Source organism: Podarcis melisellensis (assembly GCF_964234715.1).
Source record: "Podarcis melisellensis genome assembly, chromosome: 1".
In the NCBI taxonomy this organism is placed as follows: domain Eukaryota; kingdom Metazoa; phylum Chordata; class Lepidosauria; order Squamata; family Lacertidae; genus Podarcis; species Podarcis melisellensis.
In genome coordinates, this window is record NC_138528.1 from 44815408 (window position 1) to 44829081 (window position 13674).

The 13674-nt window shown below is 41.4% G+C and overlaps 1 protein-coding gene across 6 annotated transcripts in view; it reads left to right on the forward strand.

Annotated features, from left to right (window-relative positions):
• Window positions 1–13674, forward strand: part of NUMB (NUMB endocytic adaptor protein) — a 57904-nt gene that overhangs the window by 38861 nt on the left and 5369 nt on the right. For 3 of the 6 annotated variants that reach the window (XM_081890275.1, XM_081890277.1, XM_081890276.1), the window contains exons 4-10: window positions 464–496; window positions 4644–4718; window positions 7688–7828; window positions 8355–8556; window positions 11278–11577; window positions 12271–12420; window positions 13366–13521. In XM_081890275.1, the coding sequence (XP_081746401.1) occupies window positions 464–496; window positions 4644–4718; window positions 7688–7828; window positions 8355–8556; window positions 11278–11577; window positions 12271–12420; window positions 13366–13521 (1057 nt within the window). The remainder of the gene's footprint in view (window positions 1–463; window positions 497–4643; window positions 4719–7687; window positions 7829–8354; window positions 8557–11277; window positions 11578–12270; window positions 12421–13365; window positions 13522–13674) is intronic. The other 3 variants (XM_081890279.1, XM_081890278.1, XM_081890280.1) reach the window with 3 other exon arrangements.

A 13674-nucleotide genomic window follows, 5' to 3' on the forward strand; every position in this document is an offset into this window, starting at 1 on the left:
CTGGAAATATGCTCCCCAAATTATTTTCCTTTTGCTATTTGAGCTCTGTTAATTAACTCGAGCTTTTCAAAATTTATCTAATGTGCTTATTTCAAGTCATCATCATCCAATTTGGAACATCTCCATGTCTGCTGCCAAGTTTGGCTTGTAACCTACTAAAAGCTAAAGGGACAAACAAAATGAAGTCTACAACATTTTGCATGAAATTGGGTCTGATTTTTCCTTTCCTTTCCACCAATTTCAGAGCTATGGCCTGTCCTAATAAAAGCCCATGTAATGCTTTCTGTGTGCATTTTCATGGGACTTTCCATATCTGCCTGTCACATCCTCTATGGATAACCCTAAACATTCCCTACTTTCCTTCAAATCCCCATTTTTTTGTATGTATGTGTTGGTTTAAAACCCTGGGACACTTTAGCTACCTACAGTAATAGCATTCGACTTGTCCCCCCTGTTCCTCCAGGAAAGGAAGTTCTTCAAAGGCTTCTTTGGAAAAGTAAGTTTAATGCCTTGTTGTGTTTGTGCTGTAAGGAGTTACATCCCCAGTATAACATTGCCTTGTGTCAGGAGCCCCGTTCAGACATAGTGTCTGAACAGGAAATAGCAATTGGTGTTGAGTGCATAGGGCTGCACATGCCGGCACTAGCCCAAACAGCCCTTCCCTGCCTTCTCAGTCCCAGGCATTCCTGTGTTGAGCAGAGAAGGTCTAAAGGGAGCTTCTACCTGTCTTAATCTGAATGTGAATGGAACCTTTCAACAATCACACAACCTGGTTAATGTACTCATTGACACTTCTATTTGCATTTAAGCAAACATGGATAGGAGTCCCCTTTAAGGGAGGGGGCAGGATTAAAAACTCATACATTGACTAATAATGAAACATATGTTGTAGATAGCTTTCCACATTTACTACTCTATTTTTGTGATATGCAAATAACATGAGAAAACGTGGTATACTTATTTGTATAACATTCTTGTTTATAAAACCCAACAACAACAACAACTGCAACAACAACAGCAGCGGGGTTTTGGGGGGGATGGGGGGACAGAATGAGCTCATGAGCTCAAACCATGAGAGAGTGTGTTTTTAATCTTAATTTTAAATAATTAAATGTGCATTTATTTTGCTAGAAAATTGCTGTAATTTTAAAAATATTGGCATTTAAAATTTGAACTAAAAACAGAGAGAACCAAAAAACATTTTCTTTACAAAATCCCACTGAGTGTAAATCTCTGGAACATGCTGGCATTGTCTCCTGTCTCTGGTTGAAAGAGAGTGGACAACAGCAGGCAGAGGATCATAAAAGGCTGTGCCACACCCATTCAGAGCTGTGTTTCTCTGTACATTAACTGTCTGTGTTGCCATACTTATTTGTGTGTCATCTACTATACGATTATGCCAGGACACAATTCTTTCAATCTGCATTGAGAAATTGATGAGAAAGTTGCAATTGCTGCCAGACATTTTTGCAGCATGCCAGAAGTTAAGGGCAACAGCTGGGAAAGCCTCACGTGTCAGGCAAGGAGCAAGGTACCTCATGAATTACTTGCCACTGTTCACACCCTTCCTTCCTTGCTTAGTTTTAAATGTCATAACAGACCTATGGGAAAGGGTTATTTCCCCTCCTCCAACTTATTTGCTTCTATATCCCCCACCTCACCCCAGAATGTGGAATAAGGTGGAGGGATTGTAAATGGACAAGGACCTAGAATAAAGACTAGGAATAAATTTCCCATGAAACTCACAAAAGACCTTGGGTCAGTCACTATCTCAACCTAACCTGCCTCACAGGATTGTTGTTAGGATAACTTTGGGAAATGGAGAGAGTTGTTAAAGATTAACACATTTATTATGGCATAGACCTTTTTGGGCTGGAGTCCACATCACTAGAAGCTTCACTCTTGGTAATCCATTAAGCTTAGACAATAATACTGTTATATCCTTGAAACCAGTTTCTCTTGTCATAGCTGCTTAGGTAGTAAACTATAGACAACACACACTTCTTGTCCAACTAAAAAGGATCTTTAAAAGGTTTGCCAGAGTCATTAACTGGTTTCATCACTTCTAATCGCTACCTAGAATCCTAACATGCAGATAGAAAACCACAGGCTTGGAGACCTAAAATATCATCTAAGCCAATCCTGTAATCCTCTAACAATACATTTTCCGTAGTCTTGAATGTGCTACTGGGCTATTTATTTTTTCATTTTCTGCTGTGAGCGCTGACCAGTTGGCTACCTCCTTTGAAAATATATCACAGCACTTAATGAGTTCATGGCAGTGTTGAATCTCAAAGTGAGAATCCCTAGCTCAGTATTTTAGTCACTGTATCAATCTAGGCCGCCCAATTGTTCAGTCTATGCTCTCAGCGTGTCTCAAGTGAAGAAAGAAGTAGTGGCTCTGGTAGGCCACTACTAAACCATCGAAGAAAAATTTATAGTACTATCATGTACTTTTGGCAAAAACTCATTTTTAAAACTATGAATCAATAGCTACATCTTACTTCAAGTATTAAACATATGCTTCTGTTAAGGCATCTAGGTGAGACAGGTAAACATCTAGTATGACACTTCAAATTGTCTTAATGCCAGCACTACCACCCCTGCCCTGAAACTAAGCGTATCCTTCTGTGAACTCAAGAATTGTAGGTGTGTAATGAATCTGAACAGCCGGCCCATTCCTGTTCATCCCAGCAAACACTTTGTACTGAAATACCAAATAAACAGTATTTAAAATCATAAATGTTGCTTAGATTATAATACCACACATGGAGAACATGACCAGCTAAACTGCATCACATCAAAATATGACTTCAGTAATCTTAGCACTTGTTATTTAGTGTAACGTTAAACAATCTAAGCTATATGTTATAGGATGAAAGGTTAAATCTCCACGGAGTGGAGTTAGTCTCCAAGACTCTTCCAAACAATTAATAGGGTAGCTGTGAGGAACTTTATTAGCCCTAGGCCAGTATCAGTAGTGAGATCTTCTCTGTTGATAAGGGGAAATGGAAAAAGGAATAGTGATATGTATGCTTCCTTCTAAAATGTCAGAGGGGTTTTGCAACCCACTCCTAGATAGTGGGATTGCCACATCTCCAAAGAAGGGAACAGGCTTCAGGCAATAGCCCTGGGACATTTGAGAATGGGAATTGTAACAGGAATTTTGTTGGGGCTTGAAGTATTTGCCATCTTGCTTAGCCTATAAAAGATCCCATAAGTCACTCACATATTTATAGCCTAACTGTTAGAGCTGAGCCCAATCAGGATGTCTCACAAAGCATAAAAACACAATTGTTGGCATCCATCCGTCTGGAGAGATGATGGAGTGCACTTCTGGGAGTGAAGTCAAACTGCTGCGTTAGCAGCACCCAAGTGACCTCCCTGGGGCGCAAGCCTGGGCAGTGTGTATGGAGGTCCTGGACTGCCCAGACCACAAGACCCCACTCTCAGCCTTGCTGATGTGGTCCAAAGGAAAGCAGAGGAACATATTTGGCACCAGCTTCACTGCAGGAGTTGCCAGAGGGAGGCATAGAAGGCACTATCCAAGTGTCCTAGGGTTTACTCTTTAGCCTTATCTTCTCCTGAAGATATCCTGCAGGCAGTGGAGGTCTAGGATCAGTGTTTCCCTTCTGCTAGATAGGCTACCTTTCCAGGTTGATAAGCCCCACCTGCCCCTCAACTCCCTCTATACTATGTGCAGAAACGGCCTTCTTAACAGTTGGACCACTCTTAGTTTTGTCTGCTCAATCCTCCAGAGCCTTTCTTCACATGCAGGGGAAGTCCCTAACTCAGGAAGGCTCTGAGACCCTTCAGCTATCCCCACCCCCATTTTAGCTGACCAGTCAAAGCCAGTGAATGCATACAGCACACACACACACACACATTATGGGTCATTTGAAAGTTACATAGAATAATAAGAGTTGGAAGGGATCCTGAGGGTCATAGTGTCTAACCTCCTGCAATGCGAGAATCTTTTTTTCTGAATTCTTTTTATTAATTTTCCAAATTATTACAAATCATACCAAATTAAATTAAATTGGAATATTTTTGCCCAATATGGAAGAGCCCATGGAACAGATTTAGGGGGTATATGGGGGGATGGGACAAAAGTTCCGTTTCGCAAGGAGAAATGGAACTACTTCCCTAATCCTATGCTGACTACGATCCTGTAAAGTACTTCCACGTTTGATGGTAGTGCTATCGCATGAGACAGGGGACAGAACATTGGGCTGATGGGAAGACAGACTTAGAATGCTTGTTGCTTAAACTGGCAGCAAAAAGGCTACTTGTGGTGTAACTCCTTAAGCGTCAGTGCTAACTGACAGTTTTTGGTGTTTAAACAGGTAAAGAATTTAAGCTTGAATTCTTTGCCTTTATTTGAATGTATTAACATACTTGACTCATCCTGTTCTATTCTTTCCCCCCTTCCTTTTGCATTGTGTTCTTGAAAGGCTGGCTTCAGCTTGATTCTCTGGAGGTTTTGTTGTTTGGTCTGAATATCTGGCTTTGGGCACTCCTACTGAAGTTGGATATCATCTGCACACTGACTTTTGTGCTTCTTGGAAAGAGGAAGTCTGCATTCAGCCTTATTGACAGCACAGCAGTAATACTGTGTTTCTTTTTTTTTTCTTCCCTGCAAGAGCGGAAAGAAGGCAGTTAAAGCCGTCCTGTGGGTTTCAGCGGATGGACTCAGAGTTGTTGATGAGAAAACAAAGGTTAGACACTGCTGGGTTTGGAACCATCAAAAGCTGTACAGATATTCACTGTAGTTCTCACTGCTTCTTCTATTGCAGGGTTTTAATAACTTCATACATGCCTAGTTCAGCGAATGAAATATGCTAATTACATATGGCTCAAATTTTATTTGGCTTTTTCTGCCTTTGTGAACTTAGGCCCTTTGAATTCTTGTTTTGCTTTGTTTGCTTGAAAAGTGTTTTTTTGTCATAGCAATAAATAGGGAGAAGGCAACAGTTTCATCCTGTTCTTTCTGTCCCTGCAGAAAAGCTGAAAGAGATTAAACTGCATACAGATATGTGATTGATCTGAATTTCATTCTTGCTGCATCCTAAGATTTTGAAAATCTGTGTTGAGAATTGTTGTTTTTGTTTGTTTTTACATTTGTTATGGTGCGTATTTTTGTGTTTTTATATTGTAAACTGCCCTGCGATCCTTGGATGAAGGGCAATATTAAAAAAATAAGTAAAATAAAATATTGCAGTGAGAAATGAATAAAATATGTGAGGAAGGTATTATTTGAAGGCTCTAGAAGCCAGTGCAATTCAAATTAATTCTCAATCAAGGTTTTCAATCTTTAAAATATCTCTAAGGCATTACTGAAGGGAGAGCATTAAAATTAATGATTTGTATATCGCTTTATATGCTAATTCGTATCCCGAAGGTGCATATTTTAAAAACTGCATATGGCTTTTTAGTTGAATACCCAAATGTGTCCAATCCTATTTTTAGTTTTAAATGATGTTTGCGTGATATTTGTGCCATCCTATTTTATTGCAGGAGGGTTACAGTTATTCTTTTAAAATTGGCAGCCCAACTTGTCCCTTTCCCCAGTAAGCACACAGAGATCAGCGGGAGTCTTGCCAGTGACTCTAGTAGGCTGGGGGTCACCTATGTTCTTTGCTCTCTGCTCCTCCCTTTTTAAAAAAGTAGTAATAGATGGAGGTATCTGCAGAGGGGAATAACGCCAACCAAGGACAGGTTTGCATCCGCTGCAGCTGCCATTTAATGTCAAATATAAGGAGGTTCTGTGATGGATCATACCCTGTAGTGGCACTGTTTGGGATGCTACAGATGATACAACTCTGTCTCTCTGCTGCCTCGATCCTCTGTGTTAGTGTGGAAGGCAGATTCATCCCAGGGACAGCTGTGGAAATGATGTACATTGAAGCGTAAGGAAATTGTTCCAGCAATGATTATATTTATACTTGTGACTAATACCCACTGTGCAAGTCCAGAGCCCCATGCAGGTTCAGAGTCAATTTGATGTGTTGCGTAGTGAAAGAGAATAAGATGCGAGTTGGCAAGCTAACGATTCAAATGTTGGGCATGAGCCTGCTGTATAGATGTCTCCGATTCTCAGCTCCCCACTTACAATATAGAGCTGTTGTAAGGGCTACTGAGGCCCCAAACCAGATGTGTGCAGATTTGGTAAACATTAATTTGCCACTTTCATCGTAAAGTGGAGATGAAGAATCTATATGCATTTTTTTTTAACAAAAAAGAGTACAGAGGGGTAGCGACTCTTGGCCGCCTTCCCAGAATTCTGCTTGAAGACTCCCCCTCCCTTATTAACTTTCAGTATCTGAGACAGCCTGAGGGACAGAGGGTTAAAAGCAGCAGAGCAGAGGTAAAGCAAGGGAGGCGGAGGGTTGCACTCCCACCTCCACTAAATTTAATGACAAAATACCCCCCCAGCACCCCCAATTGGCAGCGGCATCTTTAGCAAACATGTGCATATCTGGTTTTTGACCTGAAGATGTATGTGAAATGCTTTGAATGCACGTAAGCCCTTATATGGGGGTGCGGGAGGCGCTGTGGGTTAAACCACAGAGCCTAGGACTTGCCGATCAGAAGGTTGGCGGTTCGAATCCCTGCGATGGGGTGAGCTACCGTTGCCTGGTCCCTGCTCCTGCCAACCTAGCAGTTCAAAAGCACATCAAAGTGCAAGTAGATAAATAGGTACCACTCCGGCGGGAAGGTAAACGGCGTTTCCGTGTGCTGCTCTGGTTCACCAGAAGCAGCTTAGTCATGCTGGCCACATGACCTGGAAGCTGTCTGTGGACAAACACCCGCTCCCTCGGCCTATAGAGCGAGATGAGTGCCGCAACCCCAGAGTCAGTCATGACTGGACTTAATGGTCAGGGGTCCCTTTACCTTTACCTTTTAAGCCCTTATATGAAAGTCAAGTGGTGTTGTTATTATGCCTCTTACTATTATAGTTTTGTCTAAGTCAGGAATCAGAAGCCTATGGTCCTTCAGATTTTGTTAGACTCTAGCTCCCATCAGCTTGAGCTAGCAGGGCCATTTGGCAGGAGTGGTAAGGGTTGCACTACAGCCGCATGTGAAGAGCCAAAGTCCCCCCCCCCCACACACCTGATTTAAGTCCTGTGCTTCCAGTGGTTCACCTGACCTCTGTTTCCATAAACTAAACTCTCTAGAGCTGCTGATGTTATATATTTAACTATTTTAAAATGCAGCTGAACTTTGCCACGGATGCTTGAGAGCCAGTTGCTGCTTAATAAACAGCTTAGCTTAAAGATGCCAATATTAAAGCTGTTATTCTAAACTCTGCTACTACACTCTATAATGCTTGATGGTAATATTTCAGCTCATGTGGGAAATTGATTGTAATATTGCCCCTTGGTGGTTGGATGAATTAGTACACGTCTCCAAACATTGAATCTCAAATCAGTACAATAATTTTGGGGATACACTTGCACAGAGCTTTGAAGAGAAGCCAAAGTTGTTTTTTTAAGTCACCCCTTTAAATATGTAGTATATATGTGGAAATATATAAAGCAAATATATCTGGCAGACTGAAAGGTACAACTTTGGTATTAATCTGATATAGGGAAGAAGGAAATCTAGAAAAGTACTGTGTGGTATATTCCATGCTCCTGTAATGATTTGAATTTCTTATATCATCTTTCTTGGTTTTTTCCTTTAGGACCTTATAGTTGATCAGACAATAGAGAAGGTTTCTTTCTGTGCTCCGGACAGGAATTTTGATAGGGCATTTTCTTACATCTGTCGAGATGGCACAACACGGCGCTGGATATGTCACTGCTTTATGGCTGTAAAGGACACGGTAAGCTGCTTTTAGGATCACAAAAAAGGAAGAGGCCATTTCCAAATTATGTCACTTGTCTAGAGAAATTTAGCTTTCTTGTGGCAATCTTGTCATTTAAGAGCAGTGCATTCAACAGGCTCAGATATTTGAAACTGGAATGTTAAAATGCTGTAGCTAGTGTAAATCATGTATATTTCTTAATACAAACAAGGAACCTAATGTGCTTACAGAGCATGAATTGCCATTTTAAAAAATTGTACAGTATCTGCATTATGGATTTTATAGCACCAATATTTCAGTATATGAGCTGACTGAACAGCATTAACACCTGGCAGCTAAAATATATATTTAAAGTCTTAATCCATGTGTATGTCTCATGTCTCTCATAACCTGTGCTTTATCTGGATGTAATAGTTCTGAATTCTGCTGACCAGAATTTGTACAGAGAAGGGAAGCTTGCACTGAGTGCCAGCTATCATTTGGCAATGTTTGGAGGAAATATGTAGTTCCATTTTGGTTTCTAAATGACGCAATATCTTTTCAGGGAGAGAGGTTGAGTCATGCAGTTGGCTGTGCGTTTGCAGCCTGCTTGGAGCGAAAGCAAAAGAGAGAGAAGGAGTGTGGGGTGACTGCCACCTTTGATGCCAGCAGAACCACATTCACAAGAGAGGGGTCTTTCAGGGTTACTACAGCAACTGAACAAGCAGAAAGAGAGGAAGGCATGAGGCAGATACAAGACACAAAAGGTAATGGGGTACAAGTCTGGCTATTGGGAAGTTCTTAAGCAAACTACCATTTTACCTGGCCTGTCATTTTAAATAAAAGTGAGATTATGAACCCTACTGCAAAATAACTTCATTATACCTTTTGATAAGGTTTTGGACCTAAAATATCCTCAGTAGGCTCCTGAGAGCTTTGGATTTTGCAGAAACAGAGATATAGTGTGTTGTGTATTCTTCGAGTTAGATTGAGGAGGAGGGATTAGTGTAACTCATTAATTTCCTGTGTTTCTGAGCTTGATTTGTCTAATATGGGCATGGAGAACCTTTGACCCTCTAGAAAGGGCTGTGCTACAACTTCCATCATCCCTTGCCATTTGGCCATTCTTGCTGGGACAGGTAGGAGTTGTAGTTCAGCGATCTCTGGAGGGCCAAAATTTTGCCACTCCTAGTCTAATACTTTGGTTTCTTAAATACTAAAGGAGCACCTGCAGATTTCATGGCCTGCAACACTTCAGAGCCAGTGATCTTAGAAAAAGTAATAATGATTTACCTAGTTGGTTAAGAATAGAAGCTGTCTTAACACATAGACTCTCAAACAATGGTTGCATCTTCATGACAAGATAGAGCAGATAATCTTTTAGTACACTTACCGTATATTTCGTCCTATAGGGCGCACTGGCCCATAGGACGCACCTCGGTTTTTTTGGGGGGGGAATGAATAAAAAGAAATTAGTTCCTCCCCCCAGCCGTGGCTGCCGCCCCAAGCCTTACGCACACCTGCCCAAAGCACGGGGCACCCTCTGGAGGGCTCCCCGTGCTTCAGGCGACAGGCTGCCGCCCCAAGCCTCGCGCGCCCGGCGGGACCTCCCGCCGGGCGCGCAAGGCTTGCGGATAGCTTCCTGAAGCCTGGAGAGCGAGAGGGGTCAGTGCGCACTGATGCCTCTCGCTCTCCAGGCTTCAGCGAAAGCCTGCATTCGCCCAATAGGACGCACACACATTTCCCCTTTATTTTTGGAGGGGAAAAAGTGCGTTCTATGGGGCGAAAAATACGGTATATTTTCACTCTTTACTTCGTAGACATGTATTTGCCCCCTACATATTAGGTTCCCCCCACCCAGCCCTTTAAATAATGACTGAAATTGTTAGTTTCCTTTAGAGGTATGTGGGGCATAGGCACCAATACAGTTGGGAAGTGTGTAAATTAAGAAGTGGAAGAAGGCAGCAGGTCTTGGAGCTATTCTCGAACAAATCATTTAAATGAGCTTCTCTGTCCCATATCTTGGCATACTGTTGCTTATTTCACCACATTTAATTCAAATATGCCTGGAAAATGCTTAATGTAGAACACAATATTCTGATAAGATGTTTGCAATTTTAGTTTCATTATCTGGAACGACACACTGAAGACCAGATTCTACTACTGGTCCTGCTAGTGGAAGCCTGCGCAGGGACTTCCACTACTGCAATGGGGGCTTTCCCCTTCTCTCCACTCCTTGCCCACCCACCCCAAATTGGCTTGTTGGGGGGGGGGACTGGGGCAAACTGCAATACAGTATGCGAGGGAAGCTTATTCCACTGGGAAAGCAAGAACGCTTAAACTGATAGGATTTTTGAAACAGCGAAGCACTGAATTGCTCCCTATACATTTCTGTCAAATCTCTGACAGATCAATGTGCAGCATCTCCATGGCTCTTTGCTATGCAAAAGCCATTCATTAATGGCTTATTATTTTGTGTGATGTCTATGAAATGTTCAAACAGATAAAAGACTTAAATCCAGCTCTAGAGGGCCAATTGTAGTGAATTCGAGCATAAACAATAGCAAACAACCAAACCCACAGCAGAGTATTTCAGAGGGCTTAAAATCTTGATTAAAAGCAGCAGCTTTAACTGCCTTCCTAAACGCAAGCCATGAAACCAGTGCAGATCTCTCAAGGGAGTTCCAGAGGTGGGGGCAGCTACAGAAATGCCCCTGTCATATGTTATGGATACCTGAAGGGACACTGAGAGGGGCCTCTGTGAAAGATCTACGTTCTCAGGCAAGATTATATGGAAGGAGGAGGAGGAGGAGGCATTTCAGGTAATCTGGCCACAAGCCATTTAGGTCTTTATAGGTAAAAATGAGGACTTTGAATTGCATTCAGAAAGGAATAGGTATCCAGTGCATTTGTTACAAAAGGGGAGTAACATGAGTCCTACATCCCTATACCCCCATAAGATGCCTAGCTGCAGCAGTCTGAACCAAATGACATTTCTAAACAGTCTTCCAAGGCAGCCCATTTAGAGTGTGTCAAGATGAGAGGCGATTTGCTCCATCCTGATCTTGAAACAACAGAGCAGTAGCAGTGAAGGCGGAAAATGGAATTCATAACAAGTCATTATTATCGTTGAAATGTTTGCTAAACTAACCTGGATAGATTAAGAGGCTAGTTAATTGCACCGAGCACTGTCTCTCCAATAGACATGATAAAAATGCAAAAAACAATTACTGTAGAAAAATAGCATTTTGTATCTATCTATCATCTATCTATCATCTATCTATCTATCTATCTATCTATCTATCTATCTATCTATCTATCATCTATCTATATCTATCTATCTATCATCTATCTATCATCTATCTATCCAGGAAGTTACCATATTGTTTTTAATTAATTTTTAAAAAACCTCTGAAGAACCCAATGATTAAAAGGTCTCTCTAACCAATATCCCTGTATTAACTTTTTCCTGCTATTTTTTCTCGCAGTTGAAACTGATGTGAAAGCGGCGGTGTCGAGTGTTGTACCTGGCAATACAGCCCCATCACCAAGTTCCCCAACCTCTCCTAGTGCTGAGGTTGCATCCTCTGCTGACAAAGAGTCAAATAACCCCCATGCTATCCCGCGAAGACACGCTCCCATAGAGCAACTAGCCAGACAAGGCTCGTTCAGAGGTTTCCCTGCTCTTAGCCAGAAGATGTCCCCATTTAAACGACAGCTCTCTTTGCGAATAAATGAGCTCCCTTCAACGGTGCAGAGGAAGAGCGACTTCCCCATGAAAAACTCAGGTAGGGCAAAATTTATCCCCATGTCCTTAGTACACTTGGATGCAGTTTGAGCTCACTTGATCACCACATTTGAGAGAGATCTCTGTAAAGAGATGTTATGATCCTCTACCCCTCGTACCTTCACTGTTTCTTTCTTGAAATGTCAGTGTCAGGCACCAATTTTGTTGTTGGCTCTGCACCAAAGTGTACTTACATTGTGACCTTAACTTCTATCAACTTTCCTCTGTATAATATTTCTGTGTTTCTCCATTTTTTTAATGGATTTTGCCGACTGACAATTGTGCCTCGGTTGTCGAGTGTTTCAGAAGTCGAACCATCTTCCAGAATGGATTACGTTCGACAACCGAGGTTCCACTGTAATATACATACCTAGTCCAATAATATTTACTATTGTTAAATACCTTTACAGTTTGAAATACATGGAACACATTAAGAGGTAGAAATGTATGGTCTGAACGTCTGGGCCATGAGCATCGTGGTTTAAGTTGGCAAATTTTAATTCATGTGCTTGCACAGAGGAATGAATTAAACACTTAGTTCTTGGGGGGTGGTTGTTGTTAGATATTGCTAAATTAGGGCTGATCCAATATTGTATAGCCATAGAAATATCATGTGAGTGGGGGGAGGAGAGAAGAATGTGCCCTGTGCATTCAGTTGACTGCATTCCTGTGCAATTTTTATTCTTATTTTCAGTTCCTGAGGTTGAAGGAGAAGTGGATAGCATTAGTTCCCTGTGCTCCCAGATTACAAATGCATTTAGCACACCGTCGGAGGACCCTTTCACCTCTGCCCCTATGACAAAACCAGTCACTGTAGTTGCACCACAGTCTCCTGCTTTTCAAGGTGTGTCCTCTCTAAGTTTGGGTGCATTCATGGTGTTTGTTACATATGCAATGCTGCTTTCCACCACCACCATTGCTTTAATGTCTCTAAGTGTCTTGCAAGTGCCTTGTTTGTCTCTGAAGTCATTATGCTTTGCTCATTTTATATGCTTTTCCTCAAAAGATGAGGACCCATCCAAAACTATTCAACTAATTATATAAAATGGTTTCAAAGAGAAGATCACATTTTTAGCCTTGAAAACAATTGTTGTGTTGATTTAAATGAGGTGCAACTTCAAAGTTTTTTTTATTCTTTTTATTAGTTTCTCAACTTCAATGTTTTGATAGCTTTGCTCAAAGTAACTTAAGACTGGATCCTTGAGACCAATAATAATTCCAACCAATTTTGGTGAAATTGATTTCATTAGCCAGAAGATCTTTACAGTTCCAAGCTGTTGCACACTTTCTCAATTCAAACCACACCCTTAGTGCTCAGGAAGTAAGAATGTTGCTCATGGTCAAGCAAGTAATAATAAAAATAGTGTGGAACGTGAAGTTCACGTCCTTTGGTTTTTCATGGACACTTTAAATTTAAGCATGTGGGTAGGATAGTAGAAGTCTGTAATTAATGGCTTTGAATTTGCAGTGCAGATGAAGTAGTTTAACTGTATTGATTAGGTTATAAAAACAAATTGGGTTACATTTGAGTATAAAATGTGGAAGTCATTTTATTTGCATTCTGCTTAGGAAAAATAGTTAAAAATTGCTTGGTTGTCTTAACACCTGAGTCAACAGGAAATGTAATTTGCATCGTAGAAAATGTCAGTAGATTAACAGTGTGAAAGAGTGGCTGAGATGTTGATGTGTGTTGCATGTTGGCAGAAATCATACATTTATTTTTAACATCCCAGTCACCTGCATGCCTTGCATGAATTAACAGCATTGATGTTGTCTGCTCCCATTTTAGTTAATGGCACTGCCTCTGCCTTCAGTGTGCTTACTGCTAAACCAGCTCAAACTACTGTAGCACCCACTGCAATACCAGTTCGTGAAACCAATCCTTGGGCTCTTGCCCCTGCTGCTCCAGCTGCTGCTAAAACTAGAGCCGCAGCCACTCTTTCTGGTAAGACCGGGCACAGATCCTGTGTGTTGCTTTCAGAGGGTTGAAGTATGTGGTGCTGGATTAGAGGGATCTTTCATCTAATGCATTGCTTGGGGATTTTTAATATCCAAAGCCATCTGGTTTGAGGCAAAGCAAAGGAATCCATTTATTTTA